The 13043-nt window shown below is 34.9% G+C and overlaps 1 protein-coding gene across 1 annotated transcript in view; it reads right to left on the bottom strand.

Moving 5' to 3' along the window:
* The window catches only part of LOC309967681 (uncharacterized protein), a gene marked incomplete at both ends in the record, with an annotated part of 268712 nt that overhangs the window by 173635 nt on the left and 82034 nt on the right, over positions 1-13043 (bottom strand). The window contains 2 exons of the mRNA XM_082848441.1: positions 2668-2878; positions 4998-5261. Of these exons, the coding sequence (XP_082704567.1) occupies positions 2668-2878; positions 4998-5261 (475 nt within the window). The remainder of the gene's footprint in view (positions 1-2667; positions 2879-4997; positions 5262-13043) is intronic.

The following is a 13043-nucleotide window of genomic DNA, read 5'->3' as shown; positions in this document are numbered from 1 at the left end:
GGGACTTTCCAGGTGGCGCAGTGGTTAAGAATCTGCCTGCCAATACAGGGGACATGGGTTCGAGCCCTGGTCTGGGAAGATCCCACATGCCGTGGAGCAACTAAGCCTGTGCACCACAACTACTGAGCCTGCTTTCTAGACTGTGAGCCACAACTACTGAGCCCGTGTGCCACAACTACTGAAGCCCACGCACCTAGAGCCCATGTTCTGCAATAAGAGAAGCCACCACAATGAGAAGCCCATACACTGCAACGAAGAGTAACCCCCACTTGCCGCAACTAGAGAACGCCCGTGTGCAGCAACGAAGACCCAATGCAGCCGAAAAATAAATAAATGAATTAAAAAAAAAAGTATAGGAAAAATAAAATAAAATAATTATTTTGAGTTAAAGAGAAATTCACAAAAGAAAGTATTCTTTAAAGGCAAAGAAATAGGATGGTAAACATAAAATGCAAAATAAAATGTTATCAAGTACAAATAGAACAGTAATAAGAATAATTACCAAAAAACCTAAACTTACCTATTAAAAGACACATATCTACTTGTCTCGAGTACAAAAATAAAATTCAGATTTATACTGCTAAAACAGATATATCCAAAAGGGCACCACAGGTGAATTTTAAATTTTTAAAATAAAGTGTAAAAATATAATATATGCTGTGAAAATATTTATCAAAAAATCAGATGGTAGAATTAATATCAGAAGAACTAGATTGTAAATCCAAAAGCATTAATAGACATACAGAGAGACTACATCTATATAAAAGAAATGAGAACATCATAAACACTGTAACAATCATAAACTTGAATGCACTTAAAACAGATTTAAAATACATAAAGCAATATCTGGCAGAATTACAGGGAGAAATGGACAGATCCAGTCATAATTGGAGATTTCACACATCAGATAAATAAAAACTGAAGATAAATGTGTTACGCTTTCAAATCAAGAAGATTTTAAAAGTAACCCCAAAGAAAATCTGAAGAAAATGAGTAAAGAAATAATAAGGCTAAGAATATAAATGTAGAGTAAACAAAAAATCAATCAAGAGTCTTAATGGAGGCAAATGAGCAATTGTATATTTTAAATAATGAATAAAAACGTATGTCTTAATCAATATTAGGAATGAAAAGAAGAATATAACTATAGATTTAGTGTTATTTTAAAATTATGATAGTATTCTTATATATTTTCTTATAGACATGTAAAATATCTCTCGAATAATACATGAAAAGCACTGATTCCTCCAAGGAGAACAATTGTTTGCTGGGAGGGCAGCAAGGGGAGACAGATTTTATTTCGAACAATTTAAATGTATTGCCTATCCAACAAAACTGTAACAGAAGGGAATGCATTTTAAAAGGTAATACAATAATATGACAATGCTAATCCCATCAGTTTTAGACTAAGTTAATCCAATTAGAATTAAATTAATAATAAAGTGATTGAATAATCATTAAAAATCAAAAATTGAATCAGAAATCAAGACTTTCCTACCATTCACCACACCTAAACAAAAAAAAGGCACCAGAACTCCTACAGATCAACAAGAAAAATAAGTAAATAACCCAAAGAAAAAGTGGACCAAATATACGAACAGGTAATTGTCACAGAAGATAAAATCCAAATGATCAACAGAAATATATGAAAACCTTTCTTGTATTCAAGGAAATTCTAATGAAAACACAGAAATATCATTTCATTCCAACTGAATTGACAAAACTGACAATAACAAGGATTGATAAGATGTGAGTCAAAGAGACTCTGCTACACAGCTATTGGGTTAGAAATTGATACAGCTGGATGGCAGTGTGTCACTATGCTGTAAACTTTGGATGTGTGTGCCCTGACTCAGTGATTCCTTTCCCTGTAGATATACTGTAGTGAAAGTCACACCTGTGAGCACAGGAGGACATGTCCAAGAATAATCACTATAGCCTCGTTTGCAATAGAGTGAAACTGATATCAACATAAACAATAAGAATTAACAAATTTTGTTACAATCATGTAGAGAAATTCTATACAGAAATAAAATCAATGAACCAGAAATACATATATGTGTTTGTGTGTGTTTGTATGTGTATGTAAATCAAAGATAATATTGAGAAAAAATAAAGTTCCAAAAGTAGACATAAGGTATGATATATTTATATAAACTTTATAAACATAGAAAATACATTCTATATTGTTTATAATTACATACATACCCAGGAAAGGGAATTATTCCCTTTGGGTAAAGGGAATCATTCTTTACAAAAAATAATAATCTCTAATGTATCTCTTCTGTAAATTGAAACTTTTGTACGTTGAATATTTCAAACAATGTTATTTGCTTATTTAGTGCTTGATTAAACCAGTCTTTGAAAACAAAGTCTTATAAAATAAATTATATTATTTGAGAACTTTATTCTGAAAACGATTATCTTTCATTGAGCAGGCAAGAAAGAATTTTAGAGCAACAAGTAATGTGTTTCAAGGAATTTTCTATTTTACTATGTAATTTATAATTACGCAATATGAAAACTAGTATGCTTGTCTATGATTACATTCTCTTTAAATGGCAAGGTATAGAAAGAAACACACTAATACTACTTCTTTTCCAGTTTTATATAATATAACAAAACTTGAAATATTAGTAATAGAATGCTGATAAAATGAGAACTAACCTTGAGATGAGAGTGAAGAGGATTTAGCTTCATCACTCCTTGAGGCACAAATGTTTTTCTCTGTTTCTTTCTCTGAAAGGCCAGCTGTGTTATCGACACCTGATTCTGCTTTCTCTGCTTCAGCCATTAAACAAACTGGAAATTCAGGAGGAAGCTGAATACACCTTTCATGGTTTTCTTGATCATCCAAATGTAGAGGAAGTTTAATTACCTATTAAAAGATAGACCTGTTATTGAAACTGTTGAAAATATTACACACACAGCTAATTATTTCTCTAGAACAAGGATATAATTTGCAAAATCCAAAAGGTCAACGATGAATTCAATTTTTCTAAAACTTCTATTTGTTTTTGTTTGGTTTCATTACAAAAAAATGCATTTTTTGTATTAACAGGTTTACATACAATGTCATTGCTCTATATATTTATTAGTTTCTTTGTTTTATCGTATCATTTCTTTATATTTTTCTTCCAAATAACACTGTGTGTCTAATATTCATGCTGGAATAAAATTAGCAAATATTTATTTACTAGCAAGTATTTACTATCTTCAAGAAACAATATTTTAAGTTCAAAAATAAATGATCAGATGGTAGAATCTAGTGGTGAATATAAGGGTGCTCAATATGCAATTTTTTCAACTTTTCTCTATGCTTAAAATGTTAAGCATAAAATGCTTGGTAGAAATAATCAATGACACAGGAAATGAAGTATTCAGGAAAGTGAGGGATTGGTAGAAAAGGTTTTCTAGGAAAAAGTTAAAGGCTACCTTCCTTGCATAATTTTCCATCTTACATTCTTTCACACCCACTCTGGGGGTTGAATCAGAACAACTTCCAGTCTCCTCCTTAAAGCTCAGGGTTATTAGCCTGAGTTCTACCCCTAGTAACACATGAGGTCATGGCTGAGGCACACACCCTGGCTCTGCCAGCCCCTCTGACTGTGGCAGTTTCCTTCCTCCAACAGACACCAGAGGGGAATGATCAGGACTTTACTTGTTTCCTCTAATCTCTAAGTCTGCATTGCAAAACCACTTTTCTGTTCCAATATCTACTTTATCTACTTTATCTTTCTTTTCTCTTCCCAACCTCAAGTTATTCTTCTCCTAAAAGGACTACTCAAAATTAACTTGTTCAGAAATGTTTGCATTTGAGAAAACTCACATCAGAAAAATCCACATATTTCCCAATTGCACAAGGAGTAAAATAGGGTTTCAAGACAAAAATTTTTCATTTTCATCCTTGTGAAAAAGAAGCATCTACATTCGTACTTATTCTGCCTTACAATCAGAAGATCATACATCTTGAATAATAGTACTATTCTCATTAGTAGGACTCACTACCCCTCCCCAACTCCTTATGAAATGTACACAGGGAGAAAACTTCTGTTATTGTCTATCAAATAAGAAAGCTAGTGTACAATTATGTCCATTTGTAATGGATAAAAGCCAGACAGACTGAAAACAAAATCAAACATACAGGTAATGAAGAAAATAAATCACAGCATTTTATGATACAAGCACCCCAGAAAAATAACATAAACAGGTAGAACAAATTTGGACATATAAGACAAAAATAATTTGACTAAAATTTTTTGGAATTCTTTATATTTCATGTATGCTGTCGTTTTCTTTTTTGGATCCTCCAAGGTGGTGGCCTAAAATGAATTTACACAACAGCATTTCTGCTAAAAGACTTGGTTAGAAAATAGAATGCCAAACCTATACCAATAAATGATGTGTGACCAAGTGTTTTTTTTTTTTAAATTTTTTATGTAAACTAGGCAGCTTACATTGAAGCCATGTGTATGGCAAAGAGAGCTTTCTGATGGCCACTTTCATCCTGTGGAAATGTGGGTCATTGGGTATCTGTTGTTGGTCCCATCAAATAAATGTCAAGCATGCAGAAGGCAGAGACCACATCTATCTCTTCATATCCCTGGAACAAGCAATGCTCAACACACAACAGAAGCTCAATAAGAACTTTCAATAAAGAAATATATCCCCTGTCCCATGTCGGTGAGAGCAGTCTGCTCCAGTAGCAACAGATAGTAAACTGAGAAATCAGGGGACTTGGATGGCTATCCGGACTTATTTATAACATAGACGTCTGGATTAAATTATCCTTAAGATTTCTAACTCTAGAATTTTACCCCTTGTTTGTAGACATAAATTTAATCTGCATTATGAGAAATCAGTATTAAGATGTAATTACTTTTATGGGTTTTGATACTGGAATTTTCAATATCATGAAAGGAAGCTAAAGGCTAAAAAGAAGCAGCTTTGGAAAATTTTTTAATTCTTTTTCCCATTCACAAAATCATATTGCAAACCTGAAAGTAGAGATTGCACAGCCAGTGGTCCAGGTCCAAGCAAATCAAATCTTCAATTTTCCTGAAGTTGTCGAGTTTCTGGTCATAATGTCCTCGGAGAAGTGGACACTTGAATTTTCCCTCCACTACATCCAAATTGCTATCATACAAAGGGAAAGTTGTCCAGCCCACAACTTGGTGGAGACAAGCATATTTCCCACGAAGGAGAATGAGTTCAAACAAGAAAGCGGCACCAGGTTTCACATCCTTCTTAGACGGGAGTACCTAGGACAGACATTAGGACAGGGGAAGATCACGATGCTTGTATTTAGAAACACATCACAGTCAGTGATGCCCACAGATAATTTAGAGTTTAAGAGTTGGTTTGTACTTTTACTGTTTGCTCTTAAAAACTCACCACTGGGTGCACTCACGTAAATAAATGTTCCAGCGCAAGGTTATTGAGCAAACACACCACCATGAAAATATGACCCCAAAAAACAAGATAAATTTGACCCTGCCAGTTCAAGATTCTGCCCTTTACGAGCTTTAGGACTCAAACTTGTAATATGTTAACTAAAGTGGTATACTGTATTGTTGCTTGAGCTGGTACCTCTTTGTATAACTATTTCTATCTTTTGTCTTATTGCTTTACTTGCCTGTCATTCATCTTTGTATCATTCAGGTAACCAGCACAAGTGCTTTGAACAGAAGAAATGCTTTTCTTAAAAAAAAAAAAAAAAAAAAATGGTTGAACAAACTATCACACTCCAGAGAAACTAATCCTGGGCATAATGATAGTCTGAATTAACTATTACAAGGTATACCTCTTCAAAGAAATATAGTGTCCCATTTAATTTTGTGACTACTCTGTATATTTCAGTTGACACTATAATGCACATCACTGTATAAACAATTTGTCAGAGCTAAGTAAATAGTGTTAGGCATAAAGATGGATAGAATGATCAGATTGACCAAGCCATCGTTCACATCCCCAGACTAGAGATGGAGGCTATTCTCCAGCCTTTAAAAAAATTTTTAGGAAAGTGCAAGACATGAATAATCTTTTTTTAAAATAGAGTATAGCCTTCGTTTTTTTTTTAATTCTGTGTGAATAATTATAAATGGACAAAGATAGGGACCTGCCTAAGATTATTTTATAACAATATATTTAACCAAAATTATGTAGGCATATTTTATATGATTTACATAAATACTCCAAGACTTAGTTTATGTTTAAAATGAAGCAGAAGCATCTGTTGAAAAATGCCATAACCCTGTGGCAGCCGCTACTAAACCATTAACAGGATCAGGTTTCATTTAAACCAGATTTACCATTTTCTACAACAGCCCATGGGAGAGCTAAAAACATTATGCACAAATTACAGACAAAAGAGATTCTTAATCAAGCCATACTTTTCATTTGGTTAGATGGCTGTGAGTAACCCTCGTGATAAGAGAATAAAAGCTAAATGAGAAGGAGGAGGAAAAATGGGGTCAGAAACCTGTTTCTGACCATCGTTTAAAAATAAAGCTGAACTGCTGCTATTACAGTCATTTCATCAATTTTTGTCTCTGCCTTTAGAAGTGAAAACTAATGTCCCTCTTATACTAACCTGATCTTACTCAGTGATATGTTCAAAATATTAATAGATTAAGAAGTTGACCAGTACTGACCCAATTCTATCATTAAGTTTCCTGTGGTCTTAGGCAAGTCACTTCTCTTTTTGTATCTAAGTTTCCATGCATTCAAATTTCCTCATCCATGAAAAAAAGAATATAAGCATCTTCCTCACAGAGTTGATGCAATTATCAATTTGGATAACAAATATTAAAATGTTCATAAAAATGTACGTAAATATTATTATTATTAATCTTATGACTTTATCCCAACTATTTCTATGCCTTAGATTATAGTTTATTTTAATAAAGAAGAAAAGAACATTTTAAGGTTGAAGATCATCTTTAAATACGTAAAACACTAGTACCATTTTGTGCATGAGAAACAGTTCAACACTACCAAACATAACCCAGTAACACCAGGCAGCATTGTGTCACCTGGAACAATGTAAATTAGAAGCCAGTCTTTAGGCACAAAAGGATCTTCACTTCAGCCTATTTCACAAGATAGAGGTGTCACATGCAATTACCCTGACAGCCCCCCCAAAAACTAAGTATTTGAACAAGACAAAACCTAGTCACTGATATTGACTTAAAAGGAGGGTAAGAGCCATATGTTATCAAACAGGAATTTATCTGACAACACTTGTCTTATTTATTCTTTTAGTGCCTTTCCCTTGCTGTATGTTGTAGGAGAGATCTTTTGCCGTGTAATGTGTAGGTTGGGACTCATTTTTTTCCTCTCTGGCAAGAAAGGATCACTAAGTTTCATTGTACCTCCCAGAGGAAGCTTTCTGCAAACCTCAGTATTTCCATAGCTGTCCTATGATGTGATGTTTCCATAGTTTTCTGTATCTTTGTAATTGAATGCTATATAATAAAGGAAATAAATGGATCAGTCTCCTCCCAACTACCAATGCTATCTCATCATCAAAGTCCTGGTAACTGGAGGTCATAATTTCTTCGGAGTAGCTTTATTTTCTGAGTGCCATGAAGGGCATTCTTTTTTGAAGGAAGAGACATTAGAGAGCTGAATTTCATTGCATAACATAAGGGTAATGCGTTTGATCTTCCATATCAAAGAAGGTGAATGTGAAAGGAGAGTGGAGAACAAGCAGAAAAGAAACAAACAAGAATTTTGAAGGCTGAGGTCTGTACGGAGGATTGGAAGAGAAAGCAAAATTCCTTCCACTTGGACACCAAATACTTTTAAATTGAAGCAACTCAGAAAGGATTAAGGAAGTCTTACAAAATGATGAAAATGCGTATTGACGAAGTATTTTTCAATTGTCTGGATTTTCTGAAATATTTGGAAAAATTATTGTTTTCATACTCAGAAAAAAAGTTGACAAAGTAATTTCAAAAACAGAAGGTTTTCAAAGTTCTGCTTCTCGTTATGATGAAGATGTTCGTAAGTGACCATAATTCTTACTGTAACAAGGAAAAAACTCCAGGTAAATTACAAAATTACGTATATTTTAAACACCTTGGGAAGCTGAGGACATGAAGCTTAGGGGAAACTAAATCTCAGAGAGCATAACCCCTTCATATATGAGTTAAGACTAGAGGTAGCTTTTTTTTTTTTATCTTTATTGGAGTATAATTGCTTTACCATGGTGTGTTAGTTTCTGCTTTACAACAAAGGGAATCAGTTATACATACACATATATTCCCATATCTCTTCCCTCTTGCATCTCCCTCCCTCCCACCCTCCCTATCCCACCCCTCCAGGCAGTCACAAAGCACCGAGCTGATCTCCCTGTGCTATGCGGCTGCTTCCCACCAGCCATCCACCCCACGCTTGGTAGTGTATATATGTCCATGCCTCACTCGCGCTTTGTCACAGCTTACCCTTCCCCCTCCCCATATTCTCAAGTCCATTCTCTAGTAGGTCTCTGTCTTTATTCCTGTCTTACCCCTGGGTTCTTCATGACATTTTTTTTCTTAAACTCCATATATATGTGTTAGCATATGGTATTTGTCTTTCTCTTTCTGACTTACTTCCCTCTGTATGACAGACTCTAGGTCTATCCACCTCATTACAAATAGCTCAATTTCGTTTCTTTTTATGGCTGAGTAATATTCCATTGTATATATGTGCCACATCTTCTTTATCCATTCATCTGATGATGGACACTTAGATTGTTTCCATCTCCGGGCTATTGTAAATAGAGCTGCAATGAACATTTTGGTACATGCCTCTTTTTGAATTATGGTTTTCTCAGGGTATATGCCCAGTAGTGGGATTGCTGGGTCATATGGTAGTTCCATTTGTAGTTTCTCCACAGTGGCTGTATCAGTTTGCATTCCCAACAACAGTGCAAGAAGGTTCTCTTTTCTCCACACCCTCTCCAGTATTTATTGTTTCCAGATTTTTTGATGATGGCCATTCTGACCGGTGTGAGATGATATCTCATTGTAGTTTTGATTTGCATTTCTCTAATGATTAATGATGTTGAGCATTCTTTCATGTGTTTGTTGGCAGTCTGTATATCTTCTTTGGAGAAATGTCTATTTAGGTCTTCTGCCCATTTTTGGATTGGGTTGTTTGCTTTTTGTTACTGAGCTGCATGAGCTGCTTGTATATTTTGGAGATTAATCCCTTGTCAGTTGCTTCATTTGCAAATATTTTCTCCCATTCTGAGGGTTGTCTTTTGGTCTTGTTTATGGTTTCCTTTGCTGTGCAAAAGCTTCGAAGTTTCACTAGGTCCCATTTGTTTATTTTTGTTTTTATTTCCATTTCTTTAGGAGGTGGGTCAAAAAGGATCTTGCTGTGATTTATGTCATAGAGTGTTCTGCCTATGTTTTCCTCTAAAAGTTTGATAGTTGCTGGCCTTACATTTAGGTCTTTAATTCATTTTGAGCTTACTTTTGTGTATGGTGTTAGGGAGTGATCTAATCTCATACCTTTATATGTACCTGTCCAGTTTTCCCAGAACCACTTATTGAAGAGGCTGTCCTTTCTCCACTGTACATTCCTGCCTCCTTTGTCAAAGATAAGGTGACCATATGTGCATGGGTTTATCTCTGGGCTTTCTATCCTGTTCCATTGATCTATCTTTCTGTTTTTGTGCCAGTATCACACTGTCTTGATTACTGTAGCTTTGTAGTATAGTCTGAAGTCAGGGAGCCTGATTCCTCCAGCTCCATTTTTCATTCTCAAGATTGCTTTGGCTATTCGGGGTCTTTTGTGTTTCCATACAAATTGCAAAATTTTTTGTTCTAGTTCTGTGAAAAATGCCAGTGGTAGTTTGATAGGGATTGCATTGAATCTGTAGATTGCTTTGGGTAGTAGAGTCATTTTCACAATGTTGATTCTGCCAATCCAAGAACATGGTATATCTCTCCATCTATTTGTATCATCTTTAATTTCTTTCATCAGTGTCTTATAATTTTCTGCATACAGGTCTTTTGTCTCCTTAGGTAGGTTTGTTCCTAGATATTTTATTCTTTTCGTTGCAATGGTAAATGGGAGTGTTTTCTTGATTTCACTTTCAGATTTTTCATCATTAGTGTATAGGAATGCCAGAGATTTCTGTGCATTAATTTTGTATCCTGCTACTTTACCAAATTCATTGATTAGCTCCAGTAGTTTTCTGGTAGCATGTTTAGGATTCTCTATGTATAGTATCATGTCATCTGCAAACAGTGACAGCTTTACTTCTTCTTTTCCAATTTGGATTCCTTTTATTTCCTTTTCTTCTCGGATTGCTGTGGCTAAAACTTCCAAAACTATGTTGAATAAGAGTGGTGAGAGTGGGCAACCTTGTCTTCTTCCTGATCTTAGTGGAAATGCTTTCAGTTTTTCACCATTGAGGACAATGTTGGCTGTGGGTTTGTCATATACGGCCTTTATTATGTTTAGGTAAGTTCCGTCTATGCCTACTTTCTGGAGGATTTTTATCATAAATGGGTGTTGAATTTTGTCGAAAACTTTCTCTGCATCTATTGAGATGATCATATGGTTATTCTCCTTCAATTTGTTAATATGGTGTATCACATTGATTGATTTGCATATATTGAAGAATCCTTGCATTCCTGGAATAAACCCCACTTGATTATGGTGTATGATCCGTTTAATGTGCTTTTGGGTTCTGTTTGCTAGTATTTTGTTGAGGATTTTTGCATCTATGTTCATCAGTGATATTGGCCTGTAGTTTTCTTTCTTTGTGACATCCTTGTCTGGTTTTGGTATCAAGGTGATGGTGGCCTCGTAGAAGGAGTTTGGGAGTGGTCCTCCCTCTGCTATATTTTGGAAGAGTTTGAGAAGGATAGGTGTTAGCTCTTCTCTAAATGTTTGATAGAATTCGCCTGTGAAGCCATCTGGTCCTGGGCTTTTGTTTGTTGGAAGATTTTTAATCACAGTTTCAATTTCAGTGCTTGTGATTGGTCTGTTCATATTTTCTATTTCTTCCTGATTCAGTCTTGGCAGGTTGTGCATTTCTAAGAATTTGTCCATTTCTGCCAGGTTGTCCATTTTATTAGCATAGAGTTGTTTGTAGTAATCTCTCATGATCTTTTGTATTTCTGCTGTGTCAGTTGTTACTTCTCCTTTTTCATTTCTAATTCTATTGATTTGAGTCTTCTCCCTTTTTTTCTTGATGAGTCTGGCTAATGGTTTATCAATTTTGTTTACCTTCTCAAAGAACCAGCTTTTAGTTTTATTGATCTTTGCTATCGTTTCCTTCATTTCTTTTTCATTTATTTCTGATCTGATTTTTATGATTTCTTTCCTTCTGCTAACTTTGGGTTTTTTTGTTCTTCTTTCTCTAATTGCTTTAGGTGCAAGGTTAGGTTGTTTATTCGAGATGTTTCCCGTTTCATAAGGTAGGATTGTGTTTCTATAAACTTCCCTCTTAGAACTGCTTTTCCTGCATCCCATAGATTTGGGGTCATCGTGTCTCCATTGTCATTTGTTTCCAGGTATTTTTTTATTTCCTCTTTGATTTCGTCAGTGATCACTTCGTTATTAAGTAGTGTATTGTTTCGCTTCCATGTGTTTGTATTTTTTACAGATTTTTTTCCTGTAATTGATATCTAGTCTCATAGTGTTGTGATCAGAAAAGATACTTGATACAATTTCAATTTTCTTAAATTTACCAAGGCTTGATTTGTGACCCAAGATATGATCTATCCTGGCGAATGTTCCATGAGCACTTGAGAAAAATGTGTATTCTGTTGTTTTTGGATGGAATGTCCTATAAATAACAATTAAATCCATCTTGTTTAATGCATCATTTAAAGCTTGTGTTTCTTTATTTATTTTCATTTTGGATGATCTGTCCATTGGTGAAAGTGGGGTGTTAAAGTCCCCTACTATGAATGTGTTACTGTCGATTTCCCCTTTTATGGCTGTTGGTATTTGCCTTATATATTGAGGTGCTCCTATGTTGGGTGCATAAATATTTACAATTGTTGTATCTTCTTCTTGGATCAATCCCTTGATCATTAATTAGTGTCCTTCTTTGTCTCTTCTAATAGTCTTCATTTTAAAGTCTATTTTGTCTGATATGAGAATTGCTACTCCAGCTTTCTTTTGGTTTCCATTTGCATGAAATATCTTTTTTCATCCCCTTACTTTCAGTCTTTATGTGTCTCTAGGTCTGAAGTGGGTCTCTTGTAGACAGCAAATATATGGGTCTTGTTTGTGTATCCATTCAGCCAATCTGTGTCTTTTGGTGGGAGCATTTAGTCCATTTACATTTAAGGTAATTATCGATATGTATGTTCCTATTCCCATTTTCTTAATTGTTTTGGGTTCATTATTGTAGGTCTTTTCCTTCTCTTGTGTTTCTTGCCTAGAGAAGTTCCTTTAGCAGTTGTTGTAGAGCTGGTTTGGTGGTGCTGATCTCTCTCAGCTTTTGCTTGTCTGTAAAGATGTTAATTTCTCCATCAAATCTGAATGAGATCCTTGCTAGGTAGAGTAATCTTGGTGGCAGGTTTTCCTCCTTCATCACTTTAAATATGTCCTGCCAGTCCCTTCTGGCTTGCAGAGTTTCTGCTGAAAGATCAGCTGTTAACCTTATGGGGATTCCCTTGTGTGTTATTTGTTGTTCTTCCCTTGCTGCTTTTAATATGTTTTCTTTGTATTTAATTTTTGACAGTTTGAATAATATGTGTCTTGGCGTATTTCTCCTTGGATTTATCCTGTATGGGACTCTCTGTGCTTCCTAGACTTGATTAACTATTTCCTTTTCCACATGAGGGAAGTTTTCAACTATAATCTCTTCAAATATTTTTCCAGTCCCTTTCTTTTTCTCTTCTTCTTCTAGAAGCCTTATAATTTGAACGTTGGTGCGTTTAATGTTGTCCCAGAGGTCTCTGAGACTGTCCTCAGTTCTTTTCATTCTTTTTTCTTTATTCTGCTCGCAGTAGTTATTTCCACTATTTTATCTTCCAGGTCACTTATCCATTCTTCTGCCTCAGTTATTCTGCTATTGATCTCAT

This window comes from Leucopleurus acutus, assembly GCF_964270905.1.
Source record: "Leucopleurus acutus genome assembly, chromosome: 10".
NCBI lineage: Eukaryota > Metazoa > Chordata > Mammalia > Artiodactyla > Delphinidae > Leucopleurus > Leucopleurus acutus.
This window is presented reverse-complemented; position numbering and strand designations above follow the sequence as displayed.